Raw genomic sequence first — 16716 nt, 5'->3', positions numbered from 1 at the left:
TACCCCCGGGTTAAAGGAAAAAGGTGTGAAAGTTAATTGGATATGATAATACTTGGATAAAGAGGCAGGGGAGCTGAACGAAAGGGCAGGACTACCAGGGGCAGAGCAGCACAAAGTGGACTTGGATGTGGGAAGGATGCCAGGAAAAAAATTCAGGTTTGAGGTGAAAGTTGCAGGACAGAATCAATTTAGAAGGCTGGACAAAGCTGAAGGTCGGGGTTGGTGTTGGTTTTTACCCGGGCCCAGATGTTGTTGCAGTGCTGAGTCAGACTCCAGTAGTTGTGTTGCTTTTGCTTGCCTTCAGGAACGACTCGACATTTCCAGATAACAATCCTCCATTCTATTATATATAAATATATTTAAAAATAAATAAATAAATAAATAAATTAAAAAAAAAAAAAATATATATATATATATATATAATCTTTCCCCTCACAGAGATTCTTTCTTTCTATTGCTCTCTCACATCTGTTATGTGCAAGCAATGATGAGGTTTTTCTGGTCTGGGTTCAAATCTGAACTTCAATTGAGCTGAGGTCAGGTGTCAATGAATCTGGACAGTTTGTAACCTCTAGCTCAGTGGGAGTAATAGTGCAGCCGATGTGATTCAGGGGAAATCCTTTCCTCTGCACAGCATCATTTTATCTCATTTTTATTGACACAGCAGGGCGGACTGCCCAGTAAATCTGCCAGACACTCACTCCTTTACTCAGCCTCCACTCTGGGACTCGGCCCCAACTCTTAGCAGCTTACTTGGATGCTGGTGGAGGTGTTTTTCTCAAGTGGCTTACCATCCAACATTTTTCAAGAATTCTGCTTTTACACTTTCACAGTCTTGCTACGCTGTAGAAACAGCAAAGAATCACTTCCAAACCACTCTGCTATACTACGCTCTTTTTCATTTTAACAGAAAGTTAGCCACTAATATCTAATTCTGGAGACATGCCGCACGTTTAATCAGGGTCACTGGGTAATTTGAAACAAGTCTGGGGTATTGAGTGCATCGTGCCTGGGACTCGTGAAAATTCCACTCCATGCCATTTTCTGTTTTTCAGACTATAATGTTCCTGCAGTTACACAGTGTTCCTGAGATGACAGTAATCCACCGTTTACGGATTTGAGAATATTCGGTTTGTATATAATGCATTTTAAGATGTTTCTGAGAATGCGGTTTTACAATTGTTATCAAAATCCAAGAAAAAATGTTCAATCTTTACTGCAATTATGTCCTTTTTTGTTTTGATACAATATTTAAGAAGGATGAATGACATCTTGGCAGCATGTGATTTAGAAAGCATCCATAATGGAACGCTCTTTTAAGACTGTTCAATTCAATGTTGATTTAATTCTTACGCAGAGAATCACTCTGAACTTTGAGAAAAATAAATGTGTTTATGTTTTGCAGTAATAGGGTTGCACATGTACAGTGAGTGTGGTTTAAGTCATAGACATAGAGTCATGTATGTATCGGGCTGGACGATTACACCATCTCAATATAGCGTGTGCATTCTGTCGTGGCAAGAGTGAGCTCTCACACAATGTCTGAAACCAACATTTCGGCAATTTTCAAACAGGATCATGGACTGGCACCATTAGTCACCAAGCTAGCGGGTTCTGACAGGGCTTGATGTCAGTTCCAGTGACATGTGTTGAGTGGCAATTGTTCATATGTCCTTTTTGATGTATTGTACTATATTTTTATAGAAATTATATTTGTTTTGTTGTTTATTTAATGTCAAACTATTTAAATAAATAATTGTGGTCCAAATGAAGTCAATAGTATTCAATGCAAGAACGCTTGTGATTGAACAATATGAAATAAATAAATAAAAAATAAACAAACATGGCAGGACTCCTAACTATGTATTTGTTTGTGTATCATGCAGCCGCACCGATAATATTTGAGATTATGTCTGATTTTAAGTGTGTCTGGAAACTTTTTTCACCACAGTACAACTTAAAAAAAAGTCAAATAACAATAACAAGAGAAAAAACATCACTATTTTTATATGATGTCTATTATGTCTATTTTATGTATATGTCTTGGGCCCTGTGAGACTCTTCATAGAGAACATTGTCTTCTAAAACAATTTTGACCCCAACGTTTTATTCTTTCAATGAACTATTCCACTTTGATATCACTATTTCAAAAGGCTGTAACTTGGAAATGGCGAATACAGGTAAAGGAAGAATGGAAATGAGAAAAGCCTTCAGCATGGCCTTAAGTTTGGGATGAGAGAAAAGTCACTCATCTAATTTCTATTTTATGGCAGCCATAGCGAATTACGTGAAACATGTACAGATGTATCTGGAGATCTTACTCAACTCTCAAGCAACAATGATGATGGCTCTGAATCATGACTGTCGTTTTATATTTGCGATGTGTTTTCTCCCGTGGCTTTGACTGCAGCTATTTTTTTTTTTCAGTCCGGCTGTTTCCACCACCCTTGTGACCTTGCCTACCATGTACGTGAACACGGCGAAGCACCAGTACGTATGTGCTGCTTGTGTAGTTGCTCAGATTGAAGTTTCAGCCAATGTGTATTTATTTGACGATGGAAGAGTGTTTTTTTTCCCGGAAAAGATCAGTAGTAGTCTTTCAAATTTGAGAGTGCATGAGGTAAGGCATCCTTTACAAATATCTATGAGGTCAGGATGGATCAAGGAGCGAAGATCTGTCTCAGTCATCCCACTATCTATATATATTAAAAGATTTCCTTGAAATTCTGTTCAGTCCAATTCAGTTATCTCATACATGAGACATTGAAAACAAGTCTTCAGACCTTACTTGTGACTTTGAAACCATTCAACACGCACCACACAAAAAGACCACATGGCTGTATTCAAGACTGAGTATAAATGTCGATCAATGTGGTTTCTATAGATGTTTGTTGACAGTGAATCAAGTATCAATCGCCGGGCCAGTCCAGAGGCACCTTCCTTATGTCAGTGGCAAGAGGAAAAGATAGCAAAGGTTCTTCACAGGTCACTGCTCACCTAATAGAAACAGGCCGATGTAACTCATATGGAATGACAGCGGGCTGGAATGTATGGATGCTGTCATCTCCCGAATATACAGCACTCACAATAACAAGTGGCAATATGTCAGCGCGATAGTCTTTGACAAGGACTGGGGTGCAAGACTCCGCAACTATGTGTGACACAATACATCAAAGTGCATGTATGTTTTATTCTGCAGGATTTACACTTACTATTCTCTGCTGTCGCTGCTTTTTCCTCAGCCTGATGAATTCCTTGTGTTGCCTTGAGACGAAGTTAACGGCTGCGTACTCCAGCAGGGCGGCGAAGACGAACAGAAGGCACACCGCCATCCAAATGTCGATGGCCTTCACGTAGGACACCTGGAGAGCAGACAGGGTCAGATTGATCAATGGCTGATCAGACAGTGGGATTGGTCACAACGCAACTCTTTGCAACACACTTTGACCTCCAAATATTATGAGCCGGAGGGAAGAGGGTCGTCGATACAAAGCCATGAGAGGTCAAGACAAAGGCCTTTGGAGACCCCTAGTCCGGGTCTGGACATGTCAAACATAGTTACAACAATTCGCTCAACTGTAACTGTAACCACTGTAAAGTATTGGACAACACACGTCAAGCGTTGGGTGGATTCAACACTGTTACCTGGGGGCACTGTAGTCATGTGACTGTCATGTGTGCATGTCATGTGAGTATCAGTCAAGGACGAACTGTTTCCCTGCTCATTCGACGCATCACCCGTAGGTGACTATAATGGCGAAGAACTGAAGGTTTGTGCACCATATTTCTGTCTGCTACAGCATGTTACAGCAGCGAATTAAGGTGTTGCTAAGTGTAGTGCGAGGACACGAGGGCAAATACTGTCACCCGATGTTAAAAATGTTTACTCGTGACTTATTAAAGTTGCTTTTTTAAAGTTAATTGCAAGAAGCAAAGCAAGTACACACACACACACGTTTGTATTTCTCTCCTTGTGAGGTCAATTTATTGACACAATGCTTTCCGCAGCCTCTCACCCTAAACCTAACCATCCAAAACAAATGGCTAACCTTAACCAGGACACTAAATCAAGCTGAAAACAAATTATAATGGCCCAATTATTTTGAAGTTGCCCACTTCAAATTAAGGCTGCACCTTGTGGGGACTAGCCAAGAACAAGATTTAGTCCCCACAAGGTGAGATTAACAACCTTGTGGGGACAAAATCTTGGTGTTTTCAAAAAGGTTCTTGCTGAAAATGTGACCATATATATATATATATATATATAAATATATATATATGTGTGTGTGTGTGTGTGTGTGTGTGTGTGTGTGTTGTCTGCGTCTAAAAAACCTTGAAAAGTTACGGACAGATTTGGATGAAATTCTCAAGAAATATAGGAATTGGGAATTGCTGTGGCATGTACTCAATTTTGCATTTAAATTTTACTATATAATAATAAAAAAAATAGATAAAAATAAAGATTCTGTCACTGTGCTGAAGGTCAGTGTTGGATTCCCATATAAGCCAATAAATACTCCTACATAACCTGTATTCATGGTGGATTCTTGTATATTTCACTTTTAGAATATTCAGCAACAAACAGCTACAACCAATTATTGGGGTGGACTGAAGCGGCATGGTGAAGATGTGCAGTCTCCAGGTGTTTTTCTAGTTTCAAATGATAACACAGTTAGTGTTCCAGCTGACACAAAGAAAAGGAAACAACAGAAACATTCTGAAAAAATGTCTTTAACTTGGAAGTCATATTTTAGTGCAGGACATATTTTACTCCCAAATGATTTGCTGAAAAACACTTCTTTTCTTTCAGTCAATGTCATAATAAAGTAAATTCACCAACAGTCTAAACATGATCCAATATCTATGCATGTCAAGCTGAAATACAAAACACAAAAATAAGTCGCTATCAGTTTGCTCACCTGCTATAAGTATCTTATTAAATAACCACCAAGGCAATACAGGGGATGCAGGGAAGACCGCAACATGCTCGTCCATAAATCATTACCATTGAGCCCGATAATTGAGGAGGTATCCCTCATTGATCCGACGTGATCCCACCAATGCCAGTGGACTAATGGTGCAAGCCTGCGCTCCTGAATAAAGCCTGAGGTTTTCCCTCAACATGAATTCATTATATTTCCAGAAAAGCGCTGGATTCAGATGTACTGTACTATACTGTTTGAGTCAGCACTGGTTGATAATATCGATTTTCAACTGGTTGCTAAGCACACAAAATGAAACCTACCAGAAACCAAATGGATTTCCCATAAAATCTATAGAACCCTACTTCATTAAAGTCCGCGAGTCGCTCCGACTGCTTGGTCCATGGAATTTGTGTCAACCGGCCGTAGTTTTGTCTCCACATCAGGGGCAATGTAGCGAAACAAAGAGGGGCCTCCGCGATCCATTCAACCAATGTGTGCTGCTGTTGTAGGCAGACGTACTGTCACTATGGTGACGTGGCTTCATGAAACAATTATGGACATCTGTGGGCCAATGAGGAAGACGTCCGTGCATCTGCGATGATCTCAGTCCTGACTTTGTTTTTATGGGTGGGACGCTGTGTCCTTGTCTTTTACAACCCAGTCAAATGCCCTTGGATGAACCCAGTCTTGTTCAAAATATCTCCAAGGACAATGAGTCAGTAGAGTAAAATGCCTCTACTTTAAATGTGTATCTTCTCACATATCTGTGAAACATCTACTTTATGCGCTCACAGCAAATATAGTTCGGGACTGATGTGCTGGATGCAGGTGAATGCATTCAAATGACAAAGAGTTCATAGATTGAGATGAGAATGAAATGCATATTATCCCAAGCAAAAAGTCTTGGGTCCCCATCCAAAGGATGTTGAGGATAAAAAAGTTGTGAGCTGGCCCCCATGGTTCTCATAGAATCTGCAACTTAAATGGTGTCCTCACTGGTGCTATCGAGCGCAGTGTGTATGACACAGAAGTGATGCATATGATCAGATATATGACAGCAGGCAACATCCAACTAGGATGGATAGCAGAAGCATTTTGAGAAGTAGATTTGTTACTATTTCCCAAAACTGTTCATCAATAAGATGACAGTAAAATGAATCCTCTCAAAGCAAAATAAACTCTCAATCACTTGGCCAGACAGTGAGAGATTTCAGCAGCATTGCAGTACAGACATGAGCGCGGAGACTTATGCTTACAGTGTTCAATAGGTTTGTTTTCTATAAAGGCAAATGCTCTATTGTTCGTCTGCAAAACATGAGAAAATGGATGCCCGATTCGCGACCGTAGCTTGGCTGCCAGATGACACTGGTATATGGCGGCATCTGGCGGCCAAGCTACGGTCCAAAATCGGCCGTCCATTTTCTCATGTTTTGCAGACGCCCAGACGCCCTTCTAGCTAAAAGCCTGGTTTCCACTCTGGTAGCGTTGTTTACTGTGTTCAGCAGTGAGCTGGCAAAATATTACACCCCATATCCACCTCACCTCACCGTGTTCATAGCCTGGTTTCTTCGTGTTCTCATCTTCTCATTGAGCTAACTTGACTGACCATCATGTGAAAGTCCCTTGCAGGGAGCTACTGCTTGTTAGCAGTAAGGTTGACTCACAAATGTGTTGACAGTGCTGTGCCTCAGCTAGCTGAAAGTGGTGGGAAAATATTTTCTTTCTAATGTTGATTGATGAAGTTTTACAATTAGAATTTCCTCTAAATTTCCCTATTCATGAAGTTCCCCTCTGACAGGACCTGTCATGAAAGATGCATAAGAGACTCACCTTGGGCAGTGACGCTCTTGACCCTGAGCTCTGAGTGGTCATTGTCAGGACCGTGGTGATGCCCAGGCCCACTCTGGCTGGTGCCGCGTCCATATTGATCCAGAAAGACACCCAGGAGAGGATGACAATCAGGAGGGAGGGGATGTACATCTGGATCAAGTAGTAGCCCATCTGACGCTCCAAGTGGAATTTCACTTCAATGCAGGTGAACTTGCCTGAGCAAAAGTAGCACAAGGATTTTTATTACGCCGTGTTCAGTGGATAGAAATATCAATATTAGGAGAGCAAAACAAGGAGCGCATCATTGGCATATGTAGTTTATGAAATATTTAAGAGTAACAGTGACCTGGCTATTGCCTTGCATGTACCTGTGTTGTAGTACTTGGTGCAGTAGCCCAAATCCTTCTCCTCTTTCAGCACAAACTGCGGAAGAGTGAGGTCATCAGCCACCTGCACTGGGCTCTCAGAAAGCCACTCGAAGATCAAGTCATTCATGGTGTAGCCGACTGTTGAAAACGCAAGATAGTTTTTGTCAAACTACAATGTAAACATGCTGAATGCTGTTTGACAACAGGGTTCAATCATATAAATAACTGTTACATACACTTATTTTTGCTTTATTTGTAACTAGAATATTCAGATTTTTTTCTTACAGCTTCTGGAACAAGAATAAAAGGCATTGTATTTTTTCATTTCACTAAAACGTGCATTTTTCCCTGCCAAAGCTGGCACCTGCCTTTAAGAGGTCAGAGCAGAAACAACAGTTGTAGGGTAGAAATACATTTTCTATCTTGGTCAATGAAGTGGTGGACATTGTGATGAAGTGAATAACGATGAAATAAATGACAATTTTATGTAACTTTAAACATTCTACATATAAAATAAACAGTCGTCATTTTTAAGTTGTAATATCAAGTTGCAGTAATAACTTTGCCCCATGAATAATTGCATAGGATATTTGAGCTCAAATTGTTTTGCAGTATTCTGCATCAGAGGACACTAACATTAACATTAATAGTAAAACAAAAGAAAACAAAACCTTTCGGTTGCAACTGTATATTAACTGTTTCACCTGCCCTCATTGTTGCCTCATAATGTGTCACAACAATGTTAATAACTGTCCGTCAGAAGTGAACTTAGTACTCAGACAGCGAGGTCTCTGCTTCATCTTGAAATATAAGGATGATGTAATGCTCTCCAGCCCATCTGACCAGCCACCCTTTGCCATCCTGTTTGTCACCACAAAGGTCACAGCCATCAGCCTGTGGAGCATTTCCGTGTTTGCTTGAAGGTTACTGAATAACATGAGAAGACACCGATGACAGTGAGCTACTGCGAGCACTAAAGAGTCCAGCGCTGATGAGAGCATGTAAACCTGCCGGTATAAATCTCTGGCTCCTACAATACTGTACATCTACCAGTCAATATTTGTGCCAGCAACATTTTACGCAGGCAAACACATGATTTGCATCATCTTTGTGTATTCGTGTGCAGGCACCTGATTATTCCAAAGGTGTATTAAAAATGCATCTGCATGCAGCCAGAGAGCAGAATTCCTTGCACATCTAAACAATGCCGAGGTCTTCTGGGACTCTTTAGGCCTCCAGATACAAAGACATCAATTATTCAAGGTGCTATAGCCAAGTCCGGACTGACTGACAGAAAAACAACAATGCTAAAATACACCAATCATGTTCATGAGCAGAATTCACAGCCGTTCTCCTGTAACAAACAAGGGGAATGTCAATGCCTTCCTTGATACGCCTGTCTTTTCTGCTGCCAGCTGCGGCTGTCGAAACATAATTGACAAAGCGCTCAAGGTCTGATAAAAAAAAAAAAATAAAAATAAAAACACAATTCATGAGGCTGGACCTCGAGATTGTCTTGAATAATGGCATTAGGCAATTCCACATTCCATTACATGTTTAAAAGCCCTTCACCTAATAATGACAACTACAGTCATATACGCGGAGATTTGCAGTCTCTCGCTTGCTTTTCTCTGATGGTGTTGGTTACAAAGTGGATTGGAGTGTACAGGACGGTAATAGCTCAAGGCACAGCGAAGAGTATAAGCTGCAAATATGGGACTTTGAAGTGTCAGAATGAGGCAGATTCCCATGGTTGAATCTAGTTATATATAAACATAAGCCTACGGCAAGCAAGGCCAGAAAAGTAGATTGGCCTTGGCTCTCATAAGCCACTAAAATAATGCTCCTGTTTTTCCGTTTTGTGGCGCCCAACTCTACAGTAGCAGCAGTAAGAGTTCTGCATTGAGCGCAGGCGATCACACCCTTGGGCTGTGAGCTCACAATTGTCATCCCAAGGCCACTGTTTCTCAACGGGCCTTTAATAAGGAGGATTTTTGTTTTTAATGTGTAACTGCAGTGCTGCACACGAACAAACTGTGCCGTCATAAACCGTGGGGTTGTTTTCAAACACTCTAGGGACGGAGCTCCTGCGCAAAATAATTGGCCGAACAAATTGACTTGACAAACATTCTCATAATATTGATCACAAGAAAGCAGGTTTGTCAGCAACCTCAGAGATTAGGCTTGCAGACAGAGAGTCGGTAAAAGTCGTGCTTTCTTCAGATGTAACAGAGCTGTGAAAAATACGAGAGCTGCCTGTGAATTGCTTCGCTACTTTGCATCATGCGAATTTAGACTTGCTTTGGAAACAATTTATGCTTTGTGAAGTGCTGAATTGTGTTCATGAACATGAGCAACATATTTTCACTCCTACAGTGTCAAATATTGACTATTTTTAAGCGCACTTTTGCGTCACTCCGGTCGCCGTCTGCGCTGCATGGTGATTCATTAGCCGTTCAGTTGAAGATTTCATAGCCTTTCAGTTTCCAAACACCGTAGCACGTCTCGAAGAAGAGAGTCGGAAGGCTTGGGATTGGGTTAAGGAATGAGGTGGCGCTCCCGGGGCATCAAATTTCATGTTTCATGCTGAGATCCATCAAGGCGCGCACTTGTCTGTGCCACGAGTTGAAGTGCACATATACACACTTCAGTACAATATCACACATGAAGTAGCGATGAGAACGCATCGTAACTCCAACCCATCCTTTTGGAATGTGACGTAGGTGGGGAAACATTTGAAGATTTGGAACACTGATATGACAGGATGCAATGCGGAAGACTGAGATCAACATTGGATGCAAAAGTCTGCTTCATGATAATCGATGAGTGATGCCTCAGGAGTGTCATGTGATGATCAAATGCAACTTCAAATACAGTTAGACAGTGGAATAGACAAGACAAATCTTCCATAAGTTAAAAAAATGTTTTTCCTTTTTTTACCTTTCTTGAAATCGAATGACTATGAATAGTGTTTAATCTGTTTTATCAGCCGTCTTCTGTCTAAGTTCTAGCAAGGAAAATATCAAAATAAGAACTTGGAAATTTTTTGAATGCTGCAACTGCAACATACAAGATCATAAAGTTTTATTTGTGTGTGCACCCAAAGTTGGTTTGTTGATATAAATCTTCCTCCTATTTTAAACCAAAACCAGCCCCTTTTTGTTCTTATGAAATCAGATGAACATACCAGTATTGACTTATTTATTGGCTGGAAATCCAGTGAGAAATAGACTGGGACTCGCAGTTCCCCTCACAACTGGGAGTCAGGTCACCTCTAGCCACGGAGAGTGGGTCAAATTTAATAAAGGGGAACACAAAATTAAAGTTTTATTATTTATATCCTTGAAATTGGTTTCATAATGGCAGATGCTATCATTGCTCAAGGCCAAAAGGAACAGTTCCGATAATTCTCCGTTTAGTTTTATCAGAATAACGTCAGATAAAAGCGACATCAATTTCTCTGCATCCTGTTTTTTTTTGTTTTTGTTTTTTACTGAAAGGTCAAAGTTAGTGTTAGAAATCAGAGACATTGAACCAGTAAAAAAAATTATATATATAATCAAAATAAAAACACATGATGAATACATATATCAAATATCCTTTTTATGTAGTCAAAGTCATATGGTTGGTTTTGGAGTAATTGTATCAAAATCAATATTAAATCACATTATATATCATATCTCGGGGAAGCAGTGACTTGATAAGCCTGCTATGGTATATATTTATAGATATATATTTAAAATTCAACGTAAAAATGTGTTTCATCACGTCATAAAACATCCACACTTGTCACATGAGGTATATAAATGACAAATATTTCAACTGAACTGCTTAAACTTATTCACGTAAATCCACTTTTTTGCCTTGACAATATTAAGTGCCTCATATCGGCCATAAATGTGCAATATAATATGAAACACTCGCCTGTAAATCGAAAGCAGAAAGCATGTATTTGTCAGACAAAAGGCAGAGATAAGAAATGGATGGAATATGAGGGAAATAAAAGGAAAGACAAAAGCAAGAGGAGCACTCACAGCTTTCAAGCTGCATGGTACAGGTCTGAATGTCCATAGGGAAATTCTTCAAGTCCATGGGGCAGGACAGGGTAAGAGTCAGCCTGAGATTGAAAAACAGATTGAAAGAATCGTACAGAGCCCAGAAGGTTGTGAGGAAGTGCATGCAAACTGATCTCCAGCAGACAATTAGAAATGTGCGATAAGCTGTTTCGTTGCATAAATGATGACACCTGGGACTGTAAACAGCCTTGGCTCTAGGAAAACAATAGAAGATTGAAAACAGAGTTTATTCCTCATTTGATCACTTGTGGTAACTTGATAACAAATTGGTGAAGGCCCCCCTGCTTTCATTTGTTGTAGTGTTGATGCACGAGGACTTCTCTGGGAAGAGGAGGGCGAGGGGGGGGAGGGCTGTTGGGGAGTGCGTCTAGAGAAAAGCCGGGTAATTACCTGCTTTAATACATGGCCCAGAGGCGACACAAGAGCCTTCAGCACGATAAACCCGGCATCTTATTTGCTACTACCTTCTGATGACACTATCGTTTTCAGAAGGAGAGAAAGAAACTCCAAATACACCAGCCAGCGTTTCTAAGTGCTTCTCCTGTCAGACACTTAGAGGAGGCCTTCAGTCCGGAGAACAAGGAGTCATCCGCTGCTGCTGTAAAACAACTGAATAAATGAGAGGACACTCATGGTTTCAAATTGGGTGGTTGCAATTTGTTTAGTCAGAAAGTGTTTCAGCTCTGAGAGCAGGCAGACAGCAAACAGGCGGCAATATGAGCAGGCCATGTGTGTCCAGCATGGATCATGTGCAGGACTCCCTCCTCGCTGTTGCTTGCTCTTGTGAAGAACTGTGACCACATTCAGGAGCCTTTCACCTTAGAATCCCCGTAACAGACGACTTCTCTCGCAAGCAAAAGGGAGTCTGTGTAGAATGAATTGGACCAAACAAAAAGTGTGTTCTTGTTGTCATTGTTTTCCATTTGAATCTGTCACGTCCTGGCAGTAATAGAAAGGCGGAGTCGTTCCTTGTTTAACTCATTATTTGGTGGTGTTCCATTTACAAAAAAAAAAAGATTTTTAAAGAGCTGGTCATGTGATTCACCCACTGAAAATCAAAAGCAGTGAATAAAAACAAACCAACAGAAACTAAATCACTTCTCTATGAGCCAATTTCCACCTAACTCAGAAGGTTTGATGTTCAGGTCAGAGGTGATGTTCCACTCCCCCCCACCCTCCATCCTCCTTCATACTAAGTTCCGCGGTGCTTTTGCAATTGTTAGAACACTTGGTTTTTGCACAGGACGCCACAAACTTCAGAGTTGCGTAGCTTGTGTACCTCCTCAACCAGAGGGCAATTCAATTTCCCACCTCTTCATGCAGTAAAAAGGTAATAGAAAACTGCAGATTTTTTTAAATTTTTTTTAAGTGCTCGTGCAACAACGCAGTTTACCCTTCCCCAAAACTGCCCCTCGATCTATGGACTTGATTTGCTAACAGGAATAAAGACGCCCTAAGCAGCTTCAACAGAATCCTCTCCAGTCCAAACTCAAGATAAGGGATTATTTTGCCTCCACAGAATAATCTGCCTGGAATCTTCAACATCGTGATGGGATTCTAATTGTTTTCTTACCTGATGCTGTATAGAACACTGCCATCCTGGAAAATCCTCAGCAGCTTGTTATCGGTGGTGACCTCGTGGAAATTGGCTCCTTTCTCGTTTGCAAAGAAAAGATCAGGCTTCCAGATAGAGTCCAACATGGACGGGTCCAGATCGAGGGAGTCATCGGGGTATTCGCTGTAGGCCAGACGGGGATCATTCCATTTCTGTCGCAGAAATACATTCAGCCTGTAGTCCTGCAAGATGAATGGAGCACAGTTAATGGAAAGCTTCGAAAACTTTGAAGTCAAATCCGAAATGGTGAGACAAAGCAACCTTCTTCTTTAGAATGAATTTCATTTTTTCTGAAGAAAACTTTGGTTTTTGGAGTGGGATTCTTTGAGTTTTAGACATTCTCTTCATATTAATCTGAATATTTATCACGCTATCCAGCAATCATCCCTTTAGCATGGAGAACCACATCTTTTCATGACTGCATTTTGTTATACAGCTTTAAATTAAAACAACAAACAAATCTGTTGCAACACTAAATCATTCATCCGTTGACAAAACCTTCAGGTTTTTCTCATATCTGTTGATCATTGCAACAACAACTCTTTGTTTTGTTTCTCAGCATTTTCTTTGAGCTCAGTCCACTTGTTTTGTTTGGCATAGCCAGAAGTCACCCAGGAGTTTGTCGTAAACTGGTATTTTCTTGAGCTGACAGTTTCTGGCGGTAGAATTAAAGGCAAGCACAATTTTATTTTATCCGCCTGGTAATTAAACAACAAGCCTTAAGTCATGTATTTAAAGTTTATCTGGGGACAGCAGAGATTTGAGAGTTGCTTTTTTTTTAGTTATCAATTCGACATTATGACCCCACTGTGGGTTTGCCCCCTTGAGTTCAACCTGTCTGGTGTTCTGTTCATTGCTGACCAGATGGGTTTAACCCTGCAAATGCAAACAAGAGGGCTGTCACTCTGGCCTGAGCCCCTTCTCCCCATCTCCCCTCCCCGTTCCTTTATTTTTTTTTTTTTCAATTTCTCATTTTAATTGCAAAGTGGACAGTTCATTATCAGCATGTCAGTGACCCAGTGGTCTCTGAAGGTTGCAGTGTTATGCTCCAGGAAACACAGAAATGAGGGAATGGCTTTGGCACAAGGAGGATTAGCAGGGAGGTCGGTTTGGTGGGAAAAAAGAGCTAGGATGTTTTTGCCTGAACATCAGGAGGGGTTTTCAAATAGAAACCACATGTGGACGGACGTCCCCTTACCATTGTTGTTTCGGTGATGGACCCAAAGCTGTTGATGAAAATATTGCAGGTGACATTCACAGGTGGACCTGAGATGAAGAAAAAAAAACTCACTATCAAAATGTCGGATTTCAATGTTCATGCTCACAAACACACGTTGCTTTCAAACCCTTTCGTGGTATTTCATGAAAACCTTGCGACATTCTTTAAAGCAAACTGTTTTGAAAGACGCATAGGTGAATCAGATTTTTTTTCATTTTTTATTTTATTATTTATTTTTGTTTGGAAGTGGTGGCGTAGCAACACAGAGTCACGCACTTAACCAAAAGTGATACTAGCAATATGTCTCTGCATTACATTTCCATGTACATGCTTTGGGGAAAGGTATTGTGAAAGTATTTTCAGAAGAATGAATAAAATGGAGGATGAAAAAAATTGATCAAGATCCCTGCCCCATTCTGACCCTGGTTCCATCTTAACACCACAGTAGATCATGTAGAGAAACAACACTGCAACTAAACATGACTCTTTGACATTGCAATTCCTGTGATGAACTCTGTCAAAAAGATGGGCATATTTTGTGTCTTTCACACAAACAAAAGCCAAGAGGGCATTTCCCTGCTGAGCAGACCAACATGAGAAAGTGGCATTTCAGCTTGAACGCGGTACAGCAGGATGAACACATTCACTGGAAAGTACTATGACGGCAGAAGAATACAAAAGTAACAATCATTCTACCAGAGTGGAGATTTGCCAGACAGTCCAATGTCATCGAAATGGTGTAATCTTTCCACTTGCACCACATCCTTCCTTCTATTCTTCTCTAACACGACATTCCAAAGTAAAGCAAGGCTGATCGACTGTCCGTTTGTAATGGAGTAAAAGGGCTAGTGATAATGCCATGGCTCATTGACGTTCATGCAAATAAAAAACTATCACACATAACTGTCGGAGTTGTCAAATTTTGTGTTACTAGTTTTCTGACCTAAAAAGTTGTGCTCAGACCTCGATGCACTCAACAATAAAAAAAGAAATGGTGTCTCCGCCCCAGTTTTGACATTAAAACTATACTCATCTATACACATGTGTGACTGCATGAGAAAGAAACTACAATCCACATATTCACACTCAGAAACCTGTTCATCTCAGTTATTCTTTCTTTTTCTTTATTTTTTTTTTTTGCAGTCTTGTCAGTTCAAAGAGGACAACTGTGAAAAGTTAAGCCATGCCTTGACTGTACCTTTGAAATTGGGTCTGATGCGGGCATCATATCCTGACGTTCTTCCCATGAGCTTGTCCAGGAAGTCAGAAGGCGACAGCTGTGGTCCTGCCCTGCTGGGGGGCTTTATCTCCTCCTTGCAGGAGCTCAGTCTGATGTTGGCCAAGGAGGGGGGGTGAGCAGAGGCATGTCGGTGGGGGAAAAATGAGAAGAAGATTTGACACCATGAAGGGGTGCACAGGCATAATGACAGATAACAGTGGGGGTTATGGCGGAATACAGTCAGAAGCCAACAGTAGGAGAAGCAAAAGGCCATCAGATACACGGATATCATGAGAAATTCTCAGTGCTACATGGAGCGTCAGTGGAGACGGAAATGGCGGCTGAATGGTTCGCCTTAGCTTGGAACATCCATTTCACATCATGTCTGACGCTTCACCTGGAAGCTGGGCTTCAGTAAAAGCAACTGTTGATTCTGGATACTCGAGAAAAGAGTCCCTATCGGAGCCCCATAAATGTTACACTGTGAGTGTCAGCATTGATACCAGCTCCTGCTGGGGTCGCTCAGGCAAGTGAGGGAACAAAGTATCCATAAATAATTATCCAAATTATTGTCATCCAAACATGTTTATTCGCTTGTATCAACTTTTCTGGTGGCCAGTATCACCACTGTTCTTGTCAAAGATGACTTTCTGAAGCCATCTCCCACAGTTTATTCCACACAGTTTTGCATTTGAACTTCGACACCCACAGACAAGTGTCCTTGTCTTCCTTCCGGAGCTTTTTCCAGTTAAAAACAACAATTCAACAAATATTATTGAATTCATTTTCATTCCAACAACAAAGACTCACTGGCTTCCTGGTGTTTTCATTCATGACCTTGTGAGGTTGAGCTTGACGGGCTTGATCAATTCATAAGAGTAGGAGAGAAGTGAATAGAACTGTGCAGGTTGAATCACCATCTTTAGCTGAATCTCAGCCTTGCAAACGCTCTTTGCATTCCAAAATGTGTGGAGGCGATTTATTGTGGTAAATATTTCCCAGATGGATATTAACGTATTCATTTGCTGTGACCTTTCTCTTCATCTTATCACAGTGTCCTTCGTCGTAGGTGATTTATCAATATTGCCTCGCATCCTTGACAGTCATTTCCTCAATTGTCTGTCCTTTTTGTCTAGACTTCAATAGATGAGGTCATCTGTCATTACTGAAAGGAATAAGTGCACTTAGAGACTATCATCACATGAACAGATTGGGTCAGATATTTCACATTTATTGTCTCCTTTCTCTTCTGAATTTTAGATTTTTTTTTTTGCATTGCTGACTCATGAATGAACAGGAAGCAAAACTAAAACAATATATACAACATTAAGTGGAGTTTGAATGGTGAAACAACACTTCTAACTTTAGAGTCTGCAGTCGGTTGTTTGTTCAAGACATGAAGGAGGAATTGTACTCTTTCTGGTGGGTCCTGCCACCACAAGGATGAGTTGAAAACATTCTTTA

The 16716-nt window shown here is 40.8% G+C and overlaps 1 protein-coding gene across 1 annotated transcript in view; it reads right to left on the bottom strand.

The window, feature by feature from the left end:
- Nucleotides 1-16716, bottom strand: part of glra4a (glycine receptor, alpha 4a) — a 43071-nt gene that overhangs the window by 3913 nt on the left and 22442 nt on the right. Inside the window, exons 2-8 of the mRNA XM_053879173.1 lie at nucleotides 15232-15362; nucleotides 14013-14080; nucleotides 12773-12996; nucleotides 11158-11240; nucleotides 7124-7261; nucleotides 6756-6970; nucleotides 3213-3362 (exon numbers count right to left, since the gene is read on the bottom strand). Coding sequence (XP_053735148.1) covers nucleotides 3213-3362; nucleotides 6756-6970; nucleotides 7124-7261; nucleotides 11158-11240; nucleotides 12773-12996; nucleotides 14013-14080; nucleotides 15232-15362 — 1009 coding nt within the window. The remainder of the gene's footprint in view (nucleotides 1-3212; nucleotides 3363-6755; nucleotides 6971-7123; nucleotides 7262-11157; nucleotides 11241-12772; nucleotides 12997-14012; nucleotides 14081-15231; nucleotides 15363-16716) is intronic.

This window comes from Synchiropus splendidus, chromosome 11, assembly GCF_027744825.2.
Source record: "Synchiropus splendidus isolate RoL2022-P1 chromosome 11, RoL_Sspl_1.0, whole genome shotgun sequence".
Classification (NCBI taxonomy): domain Eukaryota; kingdom Metazoa; phylum Chordata; class Actinopteri; order Syngnathiformes; family Callionymidae; genus Synchiropus; species Synchiropus splendidus.
Note: the sequence above shows the minus strand (reverse complement) of the source record. Positions and strands in the feature narration are given on the sequence as shown.